General features: G+C 45.0%; 1 protein-coding gene across 7 annotated transcripts in view; it reads right to left on the bottom strand.

Moving 5' to 3' along the window:
- Positions 1-21,308, bottom strand: part of CSMD2 (CUB and Sushi multiple domains 2) — a 541,235-nt gene that overhangs the window by 4,539 nt on the left and 515,388 nt on the right. For 5 of the 7 annotated variants that reach the window (XM_073317325.2, XM_073317333.2, XM_073317332.2 and 2 more), the window contains 9 exons: positions 18,172-18,245; positions 16,077-16,188; positions 12,351-12,530; positions 11,615-11,680; positions 9,350-9,511; positions 8,472-8,584; positions 6,663-6,750; positions 2,667-2,805; positions 686-863 (listed from right to left, as the gene is read on the bottom strand). In XM_073317325.2, the coding sequence (XP_073173426.2) occupies positions 704-863; positions 2,667-2,805; positions 6,663-6,750; positions 8,472-8,584; positions 9,350-9,511; positions 11,615-11,680; positions 12,351-12,530; positions 16,077-16,188; positions 18,172-18,245 (1,094 nt within the window). In that variant the 3' untranslated portion in view covers positions 686-703. Of the gene's footprint in view, positions 1-685; positions 864-2,666; positions 2,806-6,662; positions 6,751-8,471; positions 8,585-9,349; positions 9,512-11,614; positions 11,681-12,350; positions 12,531-16,076; positions 16,902-18,171; positions 18,246-21,308 lie in introns of those variants that run through there. The other 2 variants (XM_073317326.2, XM_073317335.2) reach the window with 2 other exon arrangements.

Here is a 21,308-nt window from a genome sequence, read left to right as displayed (position 1 = left end):
GAGGCAGGGAGAGGCTCAGTGAGTTGCCCAAGGTCACAGAGAAAGTCTGTGCCAGAGCCAGGAATCCAGTCCTGATCTCCTGAGTTCCAATCCAGTGCCTTCACTGCAAGGCTAGTCACGCTCCCCGAATTCCCAAGAGACTAGAACTCAGGCCTCCTGCTGAAACCACTAGGCGAGATTCCCTGCCTGTAATTTTTTATTTTTATGAAGGGAATGATTCCATTTTGAATTTTGGACTCACTTGCCACCCCTCACGCCTCGCACCACCACCAGGTGTCTGTTCTCCTCACTGGCGGGAAAAGGGCAGAGGAGGAAAATGAGGGGTGAGCATGTGCCTCTTGTGGGGGAGGTTGGACTTAGAATTCCAAAAGATGCCAATTAAAAGTTAGTTTTTCACAGGCAAACAGGGGTCTGCCTGTGAATGGATGCCCATTTCAGTCCAACTAACAGCACGGCACTTGGGTTGAAGTAAAAGCGAGGCTCTGTATAAACTGCATGTGTGGATTACAGTGGGTCAGTTTAGACAGACAGTGGTCACCATTAAAGAGACCCTATTTATAATAACATTGGCATTTTAATGGTGACTGCTGCAGCCCGGCTGGGCCAACGAGATAGATGGAGGTAGACCGATCTGCGGGTGCCTTCAACAGCCTAGTATCAAAGTATTTTCTTTTCTCACACTCACCGCACGAGAGAATGAGTGCTATACCGCCGTGCACACGGTGCTGACAGTGAAATCCGCCTCGTTGGCCATGATGTCCGTGGGCTGTAGGTTTCGGTCGTACATAGGGTTTTCAAACGTTGCTCGGACGTTGGTGTTTTCATGGCCGGCGTAACCGTTGAATGGTACTTTTGGTCTTCTCCTGCAGGGTGCCAGAAACAGAATCCAAAGAGATCACAGCTAGTTCCTCACGGTATCTGGCTTGTGACCATTTCTCCCAGCTTGGATGCTGAGCCAAAATGACACTGAAAGGACTCAGAGATGAGCCTGGGAACTTAAATTAAATAGTGTCTGCTGGATGCTAAAAACCATGGACATAACAGAAACCCTGGTTTTATGGCTCGTTACAACAATTTGTAACACACCCCACTGCCAGCTAACTCTCCATTATCCTATGACTGCAGAGGTGTTTATTGCCTACTTCATTTTAAGTGGTCTCCTACAGTATATGTGAACCTCTTGTGCTTAACAATCTGTCCCACCTTGTATTTAGCTTAGACATTCTGGTTAACCACCGCAGACCTGAAGAAGAGCTCTCTGAATTTCAGAAACTAGTCCCTTCCAATAAAAGTTGGTCCAATGAAAGATATTACCTCACCCACCTAGTCTCACTGAAAGATATGAATGATGAATAATGAATTCACTACACTTGAGCAGGGTCAGATGTGCCCATATGGCCTGCAGGATATCTATGGTGCTTCCTTAGTTGGTCAATATTACCTCATTGGTGGTGCCCCAATGGCATTAAGCAGGAATGGAGGGCCAGATGCTTAGTGGGTGTAAATCAGCATAACTCCATTGACTTGCACAGAGCTGCGCTGATTTACACCAGCTGAGGATCTGGCCCTGAATCGCGAGCAGGACAGGTCTGTAAAAGAGGTCTTGCTATCTGATCGGGACTTGAGGTTTTTCAGAGACACCCAATTGCCTGCTGCAAGGCAAAACAAGACTAAGCTCTCCCATCCACCACATTGTTCATCTTGTTCTTTTCAAGACAAAGAGTTGTGAGGAAATAGTAATGGATCCAAACCAAAAAAAACAATGGAAGGTGAAATCTGTTTGCAGGCTGCTGAGCCTGCAAGGTCATCCTGAAAGGTGCCAAGCAACTGGGACTTCCACTGTCCTCAGCTGGAGTTGTGGGTAATTCAACTACGCTTAACCAGGCCAGGTTCTCAAGCATTCAGTGACACAAGTTCCCACTGCTGCGTCTCGGTTCACAGTAGGGGGTAGGACTCATCCCCGGGTGGTGTGCAGGAGTAGCATTACCAAGATGTAAATATCTGTCGTTTGCGTAAAGCCAGCGAGCAATTATGTTCAGGTCACTAGCATATGGACTGAGGGGGAGACATTCAAAAGCAGCCAAGATGATGAGCAGCACAAATCCCACCAGCATTCTCTGAGACTTGGGCTTCTAAACCCCTTCGGTACTTTTGACAATCTCACCCTTAGCTTTCCTATCATTGCAATGCCCAGATTCCCAAAGGCATCATTAACATAGATTGGCCATCCTAGACCAGACCATGGGGCAGGCAAGTCCTGTATCGTATCTCCTGCAGTGACCAACATACATGAAGTTTCAAACCAAAGCAACAACTCTCACTGTAAAGCACCAATCCTGAGAAAAAAATTCTTTGCAACACCGGCAGGATCAGTCTTAAACTCTGAAGCATGAGATGTGCTTGCCTTATCTAATCTGGCATTGCTATAAATCTTCTTAGAAGTTGTTAAATTACCCAGTTCTTTGCAAATATGCTGCTACAGTATTTCCTCACCTTACCAACCACATCAGAAAGCAGAACTATCAGGAGTTCTCTTAAGCTAAGCTTGGAAATATTAATATTCCCCTCAGCACCTAGCTCTTTTCGATCCCATTTTCTCCATACATTGCCCCTCACAGCTCAGCAATGAAACAGGTTTTTTTAATCGCTTTGCTCCTGAAACCTACCTGTGTTTGTAGAGATAAAGCACAAACCCTGCAATAATCAGGGCTATGAAAGGCACAAGAATGGCAGCTGCCACAGAACTGCTGTTCGATGCAAAATGATGTCCTATTGATTCTGGATCATTTTCAATCATGCTGATGTCTGAAACACAACGAAAGTAAATACATTTAAACCACAGCTGCTGGGAACTGGGGTTTGCTCAAGTTATGCTAGAACAAGTTCATTCCATGCTTCAGCGTAAAGGTAATTTAAAGTTTTGGATTCATATACAGGCTGGACTGCAGCTACCGTACAATACATAATGTTGCCTAGTTTGAGGTTTCAACACTGACTTCATGGTTAAAAAAACCAAACCACACAGCAGAGACCTAAGTAAAGTAAAAATACGAACACCAGAATGCTGAAGTGTCAGTGCCTAAAGGCAGGGTTCTCAGGGGAATGGGAATCACGGCACCCGACACAGGCGAGAGGGAACATTTTCTAATGCACCTCAGTGACTTAGGCTAAGTCCCATTTTCAAAAGTGACTTAGGCACTTAGGAATTGCAATCCCATTGACTGCTCAGACTCCTAAGTGCCTACGTCTCTCCTGAAAACGAGATTTAGGTGCTTTCTGTAAATCATACCCTAAATGCAATTGGAAGCCAATGGGACTTAGGCTCCTAAATCATTTAGACATGTAGGATAATATTTTCAAAAGTGCCTAAGTGCCAGGTGTGCCTTCAAAATTTAACCTCCCATTTGAAAAGAGGGCTGTTCGTTTCGGTGCCTCGCATTAGCACCAGAGCTTTGAAAATCCCAGCCTGAAAACATTAAGAAGAATCAGTGGTGTCTCTCAAACCATTTTCTGTACTCTCTAAAGTACTTCTCTGGCACCCACAACCGTAGCATCTGAGCACCTCACAACCTTTAATGAATTTATCCTCACCTACCCCTGTGAGGCAGGCCAGTGCTATGAACTGCTTTTTAATGATTATCTGAGGCACAGAGAGGCTAAGGCCCAGATCCTCAGAGATATTTGGGCTCCCATTTTTCACTGATTTCAATGGGAGTTCGGAACCTAAATGCCTTTGAGGATTTGGGCTTAAGTAACTTGCCCAAGGTCACACAGGAGGTCTGTGGCAGAGGAGGGAATTGAACCAGGTCTCCCAAGTCTCCGGCTGGCACCCAACCTACTGTCAAAGGAGTATTTTGTTAAATGAATAAAGTAGAAAAAAAGTCTAAAAGTAAAGGCCTCTATTTTCTAAAGCAACTAGTGACTCTGGGAGCCTCAAGTTCAGGGGGTGAACGGGAAGCAGCAAAAAGGGCTTGGTTTTCAGAGGAAGGGGTGTTTCCTAAGAGCCCCTCCAAAGTTCCCCTCAGGAGCCAGTTTGACCTGTGCCCTCAACACCAATCTGCCAGTCACTGCTTATTAACGTCTCTCCTGGGTTTGGCTGGGGAGCAAGTGGTGGGAACTGAATGCAACACATTTACTTTCAGAGAGAGCTGGCACCTGGCCATGGAAATAAACTGCAGAGTTTTTGAAGCGCTGGCTTAACGCTGCTCTGTACATAAAACAGCGATGAAAATTGCTGTAGCTTGTTTTTAAAAAAAAGAGAGAAAGGAAATAGCTGATGCCCTTGAACCAAAGTTTTGAAGGAAACCTGGTCCAGAAACAATCCTGCTTCATCATTCGACTGTCTCCTCGCCCCCACTGGGGGACTGTCTGACAAGAACTGCTTTGGTTGACCTGTTCACGGAGGACTTTGCACAATGCACCTGGACTGGTTGTGTCCCGAGGGCAGGCTTTTATTTCTGAAGGATCTCCCAGCACACTTAGGGCTGAGACCTTAAGGGCAGGCAGTTTGTTTGTCTCTCTCTTATATAGATCCCTTAGGGGGAAGGGTATAGCCTGCTCAGAAAAGAATGGGCTTCTAAAAGGAGCCAAGGAGATATACAACCATAAATAAAATTGCCCTGATTTTCAGAGGCACTGGGCTGTTGGAATACCCACGGCAATCAACAGGCGCTGCAGGTACTCAGGGTAAAATTTTGAGAAGTACCTAAGTTATTCAGGAGCCACTAAAAGTCAACAGCACTTGGACTCCTAAGTCAGGCACTTCTGAAAATGTTACCCTTCATTCTCAATGCCTTTGGAAAACCAAGTCACCTTTCCAGGTGCCTCAATATGGATTTAGGTAACTCACGTTAAGCATGAACATTTGAAAACACTGGCATCAAGTTTTAGTCTCAAACATCACCTGCTGTGGGCTGGTGCACAGAAACTATACCTCCAAATTTTCAAGAGACAAGTTTCACCCCAGAGGTAGCTGCATTTCAGTGGTGGGAGGAGTGATTTCTGTTATGGGCCCATCTCTAATGCATAGCGTGAGTCTATGTATAGTGTGTAAAGTCTTTTGGGTGTTTGTGGAAGGAAAGGTGCTCCGTGTAAATACAAGATAATAAAATTGGCATATTACAATAAAAGTAAGAACCCCCTTGTAAACTTTCCTTAACGTTTTACTGACGGAGCCCTCTGGACATACGACACCAGAAAGGAGCCAACTAGCATCTGCATGGGGCACTTGTACTCAAGGAAAATACAGAGAACTATAATGAACAAACAGCACTCGGGTCTCCTGAGCGCGGTGTAGTAAGAGGTGAGAGGCTGCACATGTCTCCAGTACCACTCATGTTCCCTGGGCCCCCATGTTAGTGCTGGCCCGCTAGCGACTGGGTGATTGCAGACAGGGGCGGAACAGGAGCAGTGGGGCAGCTGCTTATGTTGTCATGCACGGCGCTGCAGTAACAGCAGGCTAATCATACCTCAGATACTAGCAAGCAACAGCTGATGGAAAACCTAAGAGTCAGTTCTCTAGCAGGTAGTGTTCTGAAAAGACTCCAGTTCTGTCTGCTGTACCCGGGTACTGCAAAGGCCCCCACCACTACAGGACATTAACATGTCAGAAATAGTCCTGACTGTGTCCTCAGAACACCCCCACGAGGCAGGAAAGTAGTTTCACCCCCTTTAGACAGATGCGGGAACCGAGGCACAGAAAGGTGGCGTGGCTTGCCCAAGGCTGGACAGTGACAGAGCCACGCCTCAGGGCTGTCGGCTGCCAGTCCAGTCCTCAATCCATTGAACTTCACTCCCTGGGCTGCGTGGCCAGGTTGTGAAGATAGCATGATTTCTGGCTGGCAATGGGGAGTTTTGCTATTGCTTCCAATATAGCCGAGATTTCATCCACAGGAGTCTTGGCTCCAGTCTCTTACTCTAACAACTAGACCACATGGCTTGTCTTTCCCTTTGGCTTCATGATCGATATTTATCTTTCTGCTACCCTTAAAGAGGTGTGTTTTGCCCTCATTGACTCTGCCAATCCCCCTGCCATAGGGAAAGCTACTGCCTTACGCCGTGGATGTAAGGGGACGCCGACACTGGAAAGAAGGAGTGTTCTGAACCTGGGCGCAACTCAGGTTACAATAGCAGTGAAAACATGGCAACAACTTTTAACTCAGGTTAGCAGCACAAGTGAAAGCCTGCAGGGAAGCCTGGCTTCCGACTCAAGCTGCTAACCTGAGTTAAAAGAGGAGTTTCCATGTCTCCACTGCTATTTTAACCTGAGTAAGCTAACCTGAGTTAAGAACATACTTTTTTTTTTTGGAAAGGCTAGACATCCTTTGCATGAAATCACCAACGAAGAGTTCAGTCCTTGCTTCAGGAGCAAGCCTACTTGCCTTGAGAGTAAGGGACGAGGCACGGATGTTTAAAAGATGGACAGATCCAACAGCCAAAGCAGCGAGGAATATTGGGCCAGATCCTCAGCTGGTATAAAATAAGTGCAACTCCACTAGCATCAGTTGGATTAAGCCAATTTACACCACGTGAAGATAGGGCCCAGTATATTTGAAAACCAAAATGCAGGAATGGTCAAACTCTTCATGTTTCCAAACTTTCACCAGTGCCGAAATCCAGCTTAAACCATCTGGACATTGAGATAATAATAAAATAAAATTTACCGAGTCTCTGAAGGCCAAACTGCCCAAACCCTTTGCCGCGTACAAAGCCCTGGTACACAAAAGTGCCGCTTGACGACTCAGACGAGACCTGTAATCGTGGGAGCCCAAATAAATCATATTTACAATGGCATCTCAAAAATTCATTGCATCTTACTGCAGATGTAACACAACCCTGTGGTGAGGCCATAAATCTGTTCAAAGCACAGTGTGCGGCAAAAGCCTGGACACATTTACTCACACAAAGATCAACTTAGCTAAACAGCCGATATTAACATTAATGATATGCTTGGTTAACATTAGAAGCGTGGCCACATACAAATGACACTCTCTCCTGTTCAATGTATATTCTTTCTGAGGGTGAAATTCACCCCAGTGCCACATGGGGAGCACAGACATAATTTCAATCGAAGCCTTATTTTGAAGTTCAAGAGGTGTAAAGGTCTCATGCTGGCCCTTTGCACAGGGGTGAAATCTAATCTTAGCATTTTCAGCAGCTGACTTCATTGCCAAAACCAGTGGGTTGTTCCTGTTGGTCTTGCAGAGCCAACCCAGCTTTGGGTGAATGAGCGGAGTCTATTCTGCTTTGGCTAGCAATTGCCAGCTAAAGTTTCAGACTGCAGAACATTTATAGTGAGGAGAGGAGATGCAGAAAGGACCCAACGTGATTCTCGGATGCCAGATGGAGTCTGTAGCAATGGCAGCTCGAAACATAATCCTGTGACATGTAAAATGAGTGAATTTACTGCGGTAGCTATTGAGAGAATGGAAGCCCGCCATGGATTTTCTCGGTAGTCTTGCTCTACTCTCTCACTGCATAGAATACTGGCATCCAGCGAGACGGATGCCCCACTGGATGTCCTGAAGGCCTGCAAAGTGCTTGTTTGTTAGGAGGTTCTAGCTGAAGGTGCAGAGTGGCACTAAACAACCGACTGTTGAGTCTGCCCTAAAACAAGACCAGCAAAGTACCCAGACCCTTGGAATGCGCGGTTTGACGCAGCACATGAAGTTTAGGACTTGGCTCCCAACAGCAGCTTGAGAAATGCAGCAGCTGGATTTTACCCGAGACGCCACATTAGCCACCTGTTTACGAGCAGAACTTGCTTCGTCTTTGCAATCTCTTCCAAGTTTACGCATAGCATTAATTTAGTTCAGTTGCACAGAAAGCTGAAAGCATTTAAAAAAAACAAACAAACCCCGAACAACCCAACAACTTGTCCCTTGGGGGGGGGGGGGGAGAATCTTGTTTGTAATGACTGCTGCACACACTGCAGATAACAGAGGTAGCCAGAGCCAAGGCTGCATCTGGTCATGGGTCAGTCAGATGAAGCCTCCTCCTAAGCTCCAGGAGGCCTCTGAGGCACAAGGGAAGCTATCAGAGACAAAAGCTGGTGTGGGAAGCCAAGTCCTTAGGGAAAGATTAGCTCTTTTGGATGTTGAACCGAGACATAATGCTGAGCTGGAATGAACCTTCTTGGCTATTCCTTTTGTGTTATCTGGAGAACATGCAGATTTAACAACACTGGGCAATGAAAAGCCTTATGGCCATAAGTGATAGGAGAAAGGCTGCTTGTGCAATGTTAATCTAATGCCCTGGCAGAGAGCGTTGCATCCCTTTTTAACAGCAGAGGATAACAACCTACTACTGCTACCAGCTAAGTGAGTTACTCTTTCAGCTTAGGTGGCAGAGGTCTGTGCTGTGGTTCTCAAGGTCAGACTTTGCTGATAACCCATGAAGGGGCTGCTACACTAACACACACTGCCACGCAAGAGAGTTTTGTACTTACAGTACACATTTGCCGATATACTTACGTGCCCATCTAAAGCCCATTTATCATTCTTGAACTTGTTAACAAAGATCTCCACCGGTCCTGTTATCTGATAAACCTGGAGAAGCAAGTGCATGTCTTCTCTCTTGTAAATGCCTGGAAAAGGACACAGGGGTTTTACCAATCAGACATTCTTGGTCTAGCAAACCTGACAGGTGCCATATTTCGATATGGAGGTGCGGGGGCTCAGCCAGTGAAACAAATAGTCTGAGATGACAATAATGCTTGGATTTATAAAAGTAGCTTAAGAGAATTTTCTACCTGAGCCAGAGATGGTGGCACAATAATTGCTTCTTCCCAAAGCAAGAAACAACTCCTGCACCATATAAAAGTGTCACTGCGAAGCGATAAAACCAGAACAAAACACCACCCCACAGACCTCCACAGGATAATAAACCATCTGGAGGACGGGAAGAACCTAGCCTGTCACTGTTTAAGCTTTATAACCAGTTCATTATAAGAAGCACGGAACGGAGGATAATGAGGCGGAGGTGTTTATGCCTTTTTACCTCATTTGTATTAACTAATTGTGAATGCCACGGCAGTGTGAAGGGACCCAAGCATGAGCTCAGGACTGGCTTTCAGCTGGAATCAGAGCAAACAAAAGTCTGTATCTTATATACAAGCAACTCCAGATGCAGCAACTCCTTGGTTTCCGTCTCTTTAACGCTAACAAAGAGTGGAGGTTTCAAAGCTCAGCTGTTCTGTTGAAGATCCAGCAGGCAATCAATATTATTCACAAAACAGAACAACGCTGCTTCAGTTTGTGACTTCAAAGGCCACCGTTTCAGTGTGAGAGACTGACTGCACCTGCCACGGTGAGTGTGGATCCATACAAGCCACTGTGCTAGAACTCCTTACCTGATACCAGCAGTTCCACGCCACTGTGGTCTATCAAAGTAGCATTGACTTTACTGGTAGTGGGATCAAAGCTAGTGACAGAGAGCATAGCGGGCTGCTTCTTTCCCATGTATTCATAGGAGCCTTTCCACAGGGAATTCTTTGCAAACACATCAGTGGGAACTAGAAACAGTAAGAAAGAGGGGTGGGGAGGAAAGAGGGGGTTTTGAGCAGAGCTGAATGAATGCAAGGTATATCCTATCATATTGTTGGATGATTGATAATATTGCGAACATCCCTTGGGAGGAAAAGACGACAAACAACAGGCAGAAAAAAAGACAAACAACAGGCAGATCCAGAGGAATGAATTTATTTAAAGGTGCAATTTCAGCTGGGTTAAAAATATATTTAAAAAAAATTGAATATGAATAGAAAATTGTTTGTCACGTTTGGAAACTCAGATGCACAAAGATCTCACTAAACACATGAGAAACACAAAGTGTAACGGACTAGAAGCTAAAGGGAAACTGATCAGTCTGGTTTCCTTGTTCAAGTGGGGGAAGGGTAGAAAGAAAACAAACAGCACAAAATGTCAAAAGTATTAATAATATTTGTATTACAGTAGTGCAGAGAGGCCCCAGTTGGGTTTGAGGACTCATCATGCTAGAGGCTGTATATACACATAGTAGGAGACAGACCTAGATTTTTAAAGGTACTTATGTGGTGCTGTGCTCAGCATTACAAGGCCTAAGTGATTTATGAGCCTAAATCTCATTTGCCTAAATCCCATTGATTGTCAAAGGGATTTTGACTCCTAAGTGCTACATTTCTTTTGAAAATGAGTTTGAGACTCCTAAATGAGTTAAGTGTTGCAATGCTGAGCACAGCAACACTGAAGTACCTTTAAAAATCTGGGCCATAGTGTATTAGCCAAAGAAATAACAATTTAAAGACAGACAAAATGCAGAAGAAAGGAAATGTTATTATGCCCATTTTACAGACTGGGAACAGAGGCACAGAGCAGTTTAAGGTCCACAGAGAGCCTGTGGCAGAGCTGGGAGTTGAACCTTGGAGTCCTGAGTGTTACACTAGGGCCTTAATCATGAGACCATCCTTCCTCTAAAGAGTACATTTGATTTTTAAAGTTCTCCCCCAAAGGGCTCATGTAAAAAATGGTGAAAAAATGTGGTTTCCATTCTGCAGGATTCGAACATGGACCCACCTGTCATGTTCTTAAAAAATTATCACAATTTGTGTTTTGAAAAAATTAGCATCTCCCCCTCTTCCTCCTTTTCCCCCTCTTTTTTTTTTCTGCCCAGGAGCATGAAAGGAAAAGTGAAACTGTCGCTTTGATCCATATTATATTTCCAAACTTTTCACAGAGTTTAAGGCCAGAAGAGATCATTTAGTCTCACCTCCTGTACACAGGGCCATTCAATTTCACCCAGATACCCCTATACTAACACAAAAGATTTCCATTAGACTAAAACGTTTCATTCCTTGGGAGCCTAACTTGTGTGCCAGAGAGAGTAAACAGGAGAGATGAATGACCAAGGCCCCTGGAATGGCTCCAATTTTGGAAAACATAAGTTTAATTTGTCCCGTTGCCCCTCTGTCTGCAATTTGTCCAGTGCTGAGGAAGTTTTGAAAAGTGGCAAAAGGAAAATGAAAAGAAAAACAAAGTGAGAAAACCCCCAAGCCCTGGTTCAGTCTATGGTATTTGACAGCAGAAAGGAATAAAGGAAAAAAGGAGGAGAGAGAAAGGGAAAAAAACCAAACTCTGATATTTTGAAATCTCCAGTTTTGACAAAGCACTGGAAAATAAAAAATAACTCCTCACCCAAACAATACAGCTTTTCAGGTAAGTTTTCTTTATGGAAAAACAACAACAATTTTTCATTAAAAAAAAGTTTCTGACTCAAAAATTCTGACCAGCTCTACTCCGAGGGGACATATAAGGCATATAAGAGATTTTCAACGGCGCAAAAGAGAAATTCAATAGGAGCCAGGTGCCTAACTCCCTTGGGCTGTGATTCTCACGGATGTCTAAGTGTGGTCCTACCACAGAACCCAGTGGTTAGGGGACTCTGCGTGTTTCCACCAGCCCTGTAGTTTAAAGAACCGCAGGGAACAATCTAAAAGCTATTTGTTAGCCTTCCGATCGATTTGATAACAGGGAAAGGCAGGGGAGCTGGAGATTGCTTCTTGCCACCTTCTATTTCCACATTTCTGTGTTAAAACTGAATATCAATGCTTCCAACAGCATAAATAGCCATGCTACAGTACCTGACACTTTAGCAAGGGGTGGATCCCTGGCAGTGCCAACCGGTCTTCCGCTAGGTCGTATATCAGCTAAAAAGAATGGGCAAAAATGCAGCCAATTAATATTACGGGACACTGAAGTATGGTTTAATCACTTCCCTTGTGGCAATGCATGATTTATGCGTGGGAGTCGCTTCACACTCGTTTCCCAGTGCTTGGATATTTGTTACAGCTCAGAAAAGAGCAGCAAGAGAAGAGAAACATCGAGCTACCATTTCTTATGCCCACAGTGTGTGTGCTCACCCCCAGTAACTGGTACCCCAAACGGCTTCCCAAACAGCCTGTTGATAGCTGGAATAGCTCTGGGATCTGGAATTCCCCTCCTATCCATCTGCATCTCTGTGAGGAGTCTGTTTCTGTTGGGACTTTAACTAGGGTTCTTCAGAGCCAAATGCCAATGTAGGTAAAACAGAGACTCTCCATTAGCTGCTAGCCCTGGTGTCAAAAAACCTGATTCACCTGGCTTTGAAGCCTATGACAGTGTTTTCCTTGACATCATCGCAAGTTGGATCAGGCTTTATACGTTTATACAAGACCTGCAGTCACAAAACAACAAGACTATTGCCAGCTTCTCTCAGATGTATCCTGGAATTTGTGAGACAGCAAATTCCCCTTGGATCACAACTGCTCATCCCTGTGCCTCCAAGACACAACCCAAGCCAATCAGTCCCTTCCCTCCCTGCGGGCTCAGGGCTCTTACCAAGACAAATGGGTGGTTTCCCTGTCCAGCTGCCATCCGCTTTGCAGGTTCTGTGTTCGGATCCTCCTGTGAGATAGTACCCACTCTGGCAGGAGTAGATCAAGGTGTAGCCCAAGGAGGGCAAATCTAGGGCACCTACATTAGCATGGGATGGGGTCTCTGGCTGTTTGCAGTGATGAGCTGGAAAAACAGAAAGGGTGGAGATGAGAAGACCTGCCTGGATATCGACACAAGGGGTGAAATCCTGACTCCACTGAAATCAGTGGGAGCTTTGCCATTGACTTCAGTGCGGTCAGGATTGAACCCAAGGAAGTTTTGTCCTGCTTAAAACTCTCTGAAGCCCTTCAGTGAAGATGACCAGGTCGGGCATCTCACAGATACAGTGAATTCAACAGGCCAAAGACGCCTGCCTCAATAGTTGGATGCCCATTTGTGTGAACGCAGAGTGCCACTTTCAGCAGGTCTCCTGAACCAGAGCCTGTGCACTCCCAAACACTCCTGCAAATGGTGTCAAGGAACAGTAGGATTCCTCAGACGTGCACATCTATGGGCAGAAAAAGCCACACTGCCGGGTTTCAAGTTCACTCCCCGATACGCCATCAGTTTACGAGTCAACGAACGAGCTTCCCATCTAGTGGCGCCTCCAATTCTACCAAGGATTTGAGAGCTGAGCCCTGTTCGTCCCACACCTCTTAGGTCCTCCTCAGTACGAAGATCCCCAAATTGGAACTGTGCTGAAGAGGCCCTTGCCGATGCACAAGGCAGAATAGAATTTAGCTCATTCTCCTGCCGCTCTGCAAGACCTTGCACCTTGAAGTCAGCAGGCATGTGAGCAAATACATGGGGCAAGAAGGGGCCATTTTTACACAGTCCCTTATCTGAACCTAACTGGCCAAAAAAGCCAAGAAAGACAATCTTCTAATCTCCCCCTTGCCTCCTTTGGCCGTAGTCCCAGCATAGTGTCACCGTGTAAATATGCAGATAGAAAATGGCCTGAAGGCAAATCCTGCTTTAATCTTGAGTTACTTTTGCAGAAGAACATTGAAAACTGCTAAGGCTGTGATCGTATCAGTGGTTCTACACGGTGGCCATGTGATGGATTCTCTCCTTATTTCGCCTCTGTTCCAAGGATCCCTATTGACTGGCCTCCTACCTAATAATTTATACCTATCTGTCTGCAGAATCACAGGGTCAAATCTTCTAGGGTGACTAGATGTCCCGATTTTATTGGGACAGTCCCGACTTTGGGGGCTTTTTCTTATATGGGCACCTATTACCCACCACCTCCTGTCCCGATTTTTCACACTTGCTGTCTGGTCATCCTAAAATCTTCAGAGGTGCTGAATATCTGTGTTCCCATAGTTACTCAGAATCTTTCAGGGTTTGGCCCTTAGATATTAAAAATCGATGAGATCGTGTGTGTGTGTGTGTGTGTGTGTGTGTGTGTGTGTGATTTACTGCTCTATGCAGCCCTGTTGTTAAACATACCACAGTTTCCTAGGGGCAGGGGGTTACTACACAAACCTAATCATCTCATTGGTAGGAAGCTTTCCCCAAACCTCCCACTTATTTCTCCCTTTCTGTGGATCTCAAAGCACTTTCCAAACATGAATGAAGCCTCAACAGACCCTGTGTGGTGAGTATTATTGTTATTATAATCTACATTCTACAGATGGGAAAACAAAGACAGAGAAATGACTAGCCCAAAGTCACCCCGAAAATCAAATGGTAAATCTAGGTAACTATGTAGGAGTCCTGGCTCTATGCTAATCAGTAGATGATAATTCGGCTTTCAGTAAATTAGAGTAACTGCACCTAATTCTACTCCTGTGGAGAGGAGGCTTCAAGAAGAACTGATAGATGGCAAGTCGGTATTTCTCCCTGCTATAAGCAAGCAACAGAAACATTTTTGCTTCAACTCTCATAAGAGCAGCAACTAACTGCCACTCACACCCGTAGCTGCTTTTCATACTCAGTGTCTTCCAGTCCAGCAGCAAGGAAGGTGAGTGTATGATCTAGTCTAATTACAAAGGTAAGCTAAGGAGAAACACTGCTCTCTGCCAGGGCAAAGCAGCCACACACCACACAATTGCATCTTTCTCCTCCGATTCTCCATGTTAGGAATTTTAACGGCTGATGCCCAATTAAGCCACGTCAGGTAGGCACACTTTGCCCTAACGACAATAAACATCTGAAATAACCTACTGAAGAAGGCCAAGAACACATTCAAGAGAACTCTAGGAGCAAGGGAGTGAGAGAACAAGACCTTGTGATTAAAGGGAACTGGGCTATGAATGATGTTTTCCTGTCCCGTAAAGGGCCTGATCCAGCTCTTATTGGGAATTTTTCCATGGATGTCCATGGTAGCGGGATCGGGCTCAAAGCAATTTATGGCTTTGAGTAAGTCCACTGGTCTGAAGTTAAATTCAGCGTGATGCCCAGTGTTTGAAGGTGTTCACTCAGCACGGTAAGGAAAGTAGTGTAATGAGCTGAGTAGAACAGAATAGCACAAAATCCCAATCCACATTTGATAGGAGATTCCCCACCTCCATCCGCAGCTCAAAGGAAGAGTAATAAGGTGCTCCATGCCACAAATTGCCAATCCCTACCCCATCGAAGGACCTGCTTTCACATAACCCTGATTGCTTCCATTCTCAGTTAAGGGCCCATGCTTACAGTATAACTTTCAGTGGGGCATCTCAACATCTTCAGAGCGCACAGAAAGAGACACCTGTATTAAAGTCACGTGTCCCCAACCATGTGTTGCAAGGCACCACCATGCGTGGCACAGCTCGCCAGCACCACAGTAAACGTATGTCTTCACGGCAAGTAAAAGCCGCTTTCTAAACCTGCGTGAGCTAACTTGGGTTAGAACAGCAGGGAAGACACAGCAACTTGGCTTTTAACTGGGGTTAGCAGCTTGAGTTCAACTCCAGACTCCCCAGCAGGCTTGAACTGAAGCTGCTAACCTGAATTAAAAATTGAGTTACTGGGACTTCAGTGCCGTTTTAACCTGAGTTAAGAACACACCTTGTTTTTGCAGTCAAGACATACCCTCAGCAGGTTTAGTTCTTGTAGATTGTGTAGCTTTTCAGTCGACATTGGGCCAATATAGAGTTATTAATTAAATGTATGTAGTACATGCTCTTACAGAATTACATTAACTGGATAAGATCATGGTAATAAGTCACCCCAGAAGAGGAAGGGAGAAGAATTCTAATATTTCTGATGAGACGCTAGATGCCGCGATACCAAATTAGAGCTCAATACATTGAATTAAATTCCTCCCTGTATAACAGGGAGAAGATGGTGGAGAACTGAATGAGATAAACTACAATTTATTCAAGACCTACAGAAACATCATCCCACTGAAGTGGTCTTCTGGCTGAAAAGTATTACTTGGGCCCTCCAGCCTGAGATTCTGTGTCTTGACCATTAAACACAGTTGCAAAAGTATGAAACACACCAAGCCTCATCTCGGCACAAGATCAAACTCTTTGGCTGAAGGAAAAAAAAAACACCAGAAAACAAATCTGGCTGTTCTCATCTGCTGTATCTATGTCAGCAGAGAAGTGCCCTACGGTTTTGCAAACAGAGAATCAGAACATATGATATTTCAGTGCCCCCTGGCCTCTAACGCAGAACGGCCAAAGTTTTGCTGTGTAAAGCCCGCTGACATGGACAAAGGAGTCTGTAGTACGGACAAAGCTTCCCCGTGACACTTACGAACACAATCCGGCTGTACTCCACTCCACGTCAGGTTGGGGAGGCATGTTCTAGTGGTTGAGCCTTGCAGCAGGTATCCTTTCTGACACCTGAAGAACATGATGCTTCCCACCTATCGCGACAAAAGATAAAGAGCTGGATTGTCCAGTGTAATCGACCAGTTGACACACACTGTGTTCTACGCCAGTCCCAGAGTGTTCAGAGCTCTTGGAAAAAACTCTGCATTTGCTTAAGTGGGCAAAGTGCTGCTCCATTCACAGAGGCACGTGTGGCTTTTTTGTCATACAATTACCCCCAAATTAGCAGCATCACAAGTTATTTACAACTGATCGAAATTTTTTCAAAATGTTGATTACAGCGTTCATCAAAATTGTATCCATAAAAAAATCCAGGAATAAAATGTCATTAAAATGTGTAGTCCACGTTTCACCTACTCTGGTGTTATTTATTACAGTAGCACTCAGAAGCCCTGGTCAAGATGAGGGCCCCATTATGCGAAGTGCAGTGCGAACACACAAGAAGATATATGGTCCTTGCCTTAAGGAACAATGTTTATTTTCCTTATGATAAATGTTTAAAGTGACATTCAAAATAAATAATGATAATAGGAAACATCCCTTACTTACATTATAGATACCACCTTGACTTATGGACCCTGAAAAGGATTCTAAAAATCTAGTTTACTTTACACCATTATTGTTTATTTTTCACATTTTGTTCTACAGGGACAGCAAAGCCAGACTAGTCAGTTTCAGGTCCTGTTTTCATAGGCTCCTAGCATGATGCTATTTCTTTTGGGTTTCCATCACTGCAAGCAAATATTTCCTTTTAAAGACAGAATACATTAAAAATTAAAAAAAAAAGTGAGAGAGCACTTTTCACTTCTAAATTCTGTATAAACTCTGCTCTTTTTTAGTTGTTTTTTGCTGTTGGCGGGTTTTTGTTGCTTAAACATTTTGATCATTAAAGAAACCCCCCAAACTAACAAACTATCAGAAACATTATTTCATTTTTTTACATGGAAGTTCAAGATGCATAGTGGGGTGTAATCCTAGCCCGCTCTTAAGACAAATGGGCATGTTGCCAGGACTTCACCCGTGATCACAGGGATTAGAGGGAAATGACTGATTGAGGTGTACACACCTTTCTGACTCCAGTTATCACAACTTCCTGGCATTTGCACGTGTGGGTGCTTACTAATCTTTTCTGCAGGCTCAACATTCAAAGACAACTGGAAATTTGGCACATTTGATCATCTTTCCGCCTCCCACAAGGACAAAAGTAACATAAGATTTTCCCCTGCAGTTTCTCCCACACAGTACCACCTCCTCATCAGCCAATCTACAAACATTCTGATTTTGTGATGTTTTGCCATGTGCAGGCTCTTGCGGGGTTCCACCTGGCTGATGATGGCCGGCTCTCCTTAACACAGCCCAAGAGACCAGTCTCATTCACAGCATGGGTACCAGTGTGGCTCAGCAATCTCGCCAACGCCACTTACCAAAAAAAAAAAAAAATCACACTTGCGGCATCTCCATATTAATGAGGACCTAGAATTAACACACTAACCCCTGGATCAAGGTAACAAATTAGCAGCTTTACTCAAAAAATCCACTTTCGGAGGAAAGCCCACATCCAATTAACTAATCCCTCCTCATATCCCACCCTAGCATGTAAGGGGTCTTGTGTAAAACACAGGATGGGAATGCACAGGTGGAACCTGGAGGAGATCTCTCCAGGACATTACATTGATTTCTTCCCCCATCAAGCCTGAGATTAGTAAAGCCACTTAAGTGATTTGGATTTAAAAGTAATGGAAACAGGGCATGCAATGCTAATACCAATTCCACTAATAATAAATCTTAGTTAGCAGCGTAATTAACAGCATAAATCTAATACTTAAACACACTGAAGGTTCGCTGTGGAATCATTGCACACTCTGGCAAGAGCCCATAGGCGTGAAGTCTAATTGAGGTCCCAGGGACTTCTTGAGCAAGTCAGCGCTAACCGACAACAGTACAGGTTGCAGAGTCTACGCAATTTGTACTTGTGTAATGGAGAAAGTGACATGGGGATATGATGGTAATTACATTACCTGATAACCTTGGGAATTGTTCTGCATTCCAAAGAGCGGCACACCAGGGTCTGCACAGGTAGTGAGAGTTGGATCTTAAATAGAAAAAAAATGAACACAGCAATATTAAAAGGACTCAGAGACTGAGGGTGTTAGTGAAATCCATTCCAGAGCTACGCATCCTCCCGGCTCGCTCTACAGCTGTTTCACCTTCCTTTTCACGTGGGACTTATGTATTTTGCGACAGAACTAATATGTACCATCAGAGAGAATTAAACAACTATTTCTGTCTCTTAGTCTGTGGTGGGTCCAACACAGTGTAACGGGAACCACTGCACCCCTCAGGGAAAAATAAACAAGATAAAAATCCACCAGTGAGGTATATTTCCCTCTCTTTTCCAGTTCTACACACCATTCGCAACAGTTGATTCAGTACATTATTAGACCTGGGATCCGTGCACAAGCAGGTACCGTGGCATCCCAGGCTGGCCTGGGAGCATTCCAATAGCATGCACCAAAGCTACAGCAGGAGTTCCTAAGTCACCTGGCCATAGTTGAGGAAAGTGCAAAAGTGGTTGGAAAAATTTAGTAACTTATAACAGGAACCATTTTTTTGGGGTAAAAAATCCTCCCCCAAATCCCATTTTTCAAGCACCTCTAGAGAGTGTCTTTAAGCCCATGGGTAAGCAGGACCCAACCCACAATCTTAATTTAGAGACACAGACAGTTCCCCCAGCTGCACCTGGCACCACAGAATGTCTAACAGACTGTTCCATTATCACTGCCCGGGTGGGATGGGAGATCCAAGCATTTTTAAAGGCATATTGGTAATGTTTCCCCCATCTGGGCATTTCAAGTATTACAAAACCCCTTCCCGGGCCGTTTGGACGATGCCGAGATGTTGTCACTTTGCGCATTGATGTGCAGCCTCTTGGTTTATTGGTCATTTTCTCTCTATCAACGGGGTTGTTTGTTCAATCTCATTTTCTAATGCTCCAGGCAGGGTTTACACAGGCAATAATAGTGGTTAGATTCCAAGTTCCATGCACCGCCCTGGAATAGCTGGATTCTGCTACAATAATCTGCAGTGAAACAGGTCCCAGTCTTGACATGTAAATCCCATCTGTGCTACAGTTATTATGGTACTGGGTCACCCATGGGCAACGCAATTGTGCTCTGACATGACCTTTTGGTTTTGGCCTACGAGAGGTGCTAGCTCCCTTTATATCTTCTCTGCCTTGCTGCGGGGGACAAGCAGTGTTATGAAAGTTGCTCGGTGTGGTTTTCCATCAGGATTCCGCTCGGCTGCCTCTGTCACCGAACGCTCATCTCAGAACCCTGCTATTTCATGGTGATTGATGGTGACTGGAGATGTTAATGCATCTCAGATACATAATCTCTCTTTATGCCTAGTTTGGTCTCAATCCATCAGAAGATGGATACATGCAAGTCAGGAGAAATACCTGCCGTTGCCATTACAGCATATATCACTTTCTTCTTCCAGTGCGAAGACAAGAGCTGTGAATCAATTGAATGAAAGCTGAAATGTATCAAGTTTGTCCTCGAGTTCCAAACTGATCAAAGAAGCTGTAATCCTTGCCTGATAGGTAGCAGCAGCAAGGCTGATTGGGAGATGAAAAAACAAACCAACCAAACACACAAGCAAAGATACTGAGGATGGACAGTCCCCTGCTGGATCCATGGGGGAAGCAGTACTGGCTGACAAAGTGCCATTTCCTTGCAGACTCTGTGTGCTTTTGTGAACCTATGAGCTTGATAGGACAGCGTGAAGCTGAAAAGCCCCCTCTCCTGCAGGGGGCTGAGAATGGGCGAAATGTTTGGAACAGGAGGAGCAGCTCTGACTAAGACTCTGCCCAGCAATGGGCTGAGCACAGCGGCTAGGATGGATCAGTAGGTGACCTGGGTGAAAAATCGGCTGTGGGCAATGTACATGGGCATTGCATTCAGGCCTTGATCCCGAGTCCTTGACTTGGGCTCAGCAGGAATAGGCAGTGCACAGATGCACCGAAGTTTAAACACTAGCCATCGCCGTGTGCACCGAGCAGAAGTAAGTCACAAGCTCCCTGTGTGCTGGAGCACAGGATAAAAACAGGGAGTGTGATTGCGACATTAGCCACACTAGCACTAGCAGGGGCTCAGACAGCTTGGTGAGGGCCTGGTGTAAGTGCACAGGACAGGCAGATGTCAACAGACAACAGGAGTGCATGCAGACTCTCCACAATGCCGGATCGGGGTCTCCTGTGGCCACGAGCCTGTTCTTCATGCCGGTTTACACTGAGCTGCTACGTGAAGCACTCTGAACCGCACTGAGCGGGATCAAACCTTCCCTGGTAACTCTTTCCCTTAGCTAAAAAGAGACTCAAATGAATCGGATGTATCCAGACATAGGAAACACACACAGTGAGAAAAGCCCTCACAATCAAACACACAGCAGGAGCAGAGATCACTCCCTCTCCTCATGGCAGTTAAGAGGAAAAGGGCACACCAATGCTGTAACTAACAGGCCTGGATTTTTATTCCTTATGAGCTGACTAATCAGCCTCTCCATACAGCATCCTTACGTGCTTCCCTGAGCTCTCTGCAGGTCCTTGGGAACTGCACTGAGTCAGTAAACAAGGGATACAAAGTGCAGCTGGTCTGGGGCTGCAACACACAAGCTAATTCATTTCACTTATTCAGCTCTGCTGACCTTTTGTCATTTATCACCAGTGCGGTTTCCATGGCATCTGATGGAGGCCCCCAGATAAATCAGAGTGTCTAAACTCACTAACTAACTAACTAAAATGAAGTCCCATCCCACAGATGAGGTGGAGGCTGACGGATCACGCCAGGTGAGGTGTATTAAATCTGGGTCTCCAGGCTGTATTTTGGGGACCTGAGAGCCCGGCCATCTAATGAACCTCAAGATCGGATGGGATCTGAATAAATAATGCTTTTTTATTGGCTGCCTGGACTGGAAATAGACATGTTGGATCAAGGTTTTCACAGGCAGACAAGTTTTTTCCTTTCCTGTGATTTGTATTAGGGAGACAAATTTGAAGTATGAAAGTAAATTTCTCTGGCAATTCAAACGACTGTTATTGCGCTCTTCAATGCTACACTCTTCCAAATGTATGGATGCCACATCCTGAGTGTAT

The sequence above is a fragment of the Lepidochelys kempii genome, chromosome 19 (genome assembly GCF_965140285.1).
Source record: "Lepidochelys kempii isolate rLepKem1 chromosome 19, rLepKem1.hap1, whole genome shotgun sequence".
NCBI lineage: Eukaryota > Metazoa > Chordata > Testudines > Cheloniidae > Lepidochelys > Lepidochelys kempii.
Note: the sequence above shows the minus strand (reverse complement) of the source record. Positions and strands in the feature narration are given on the sequence as shown.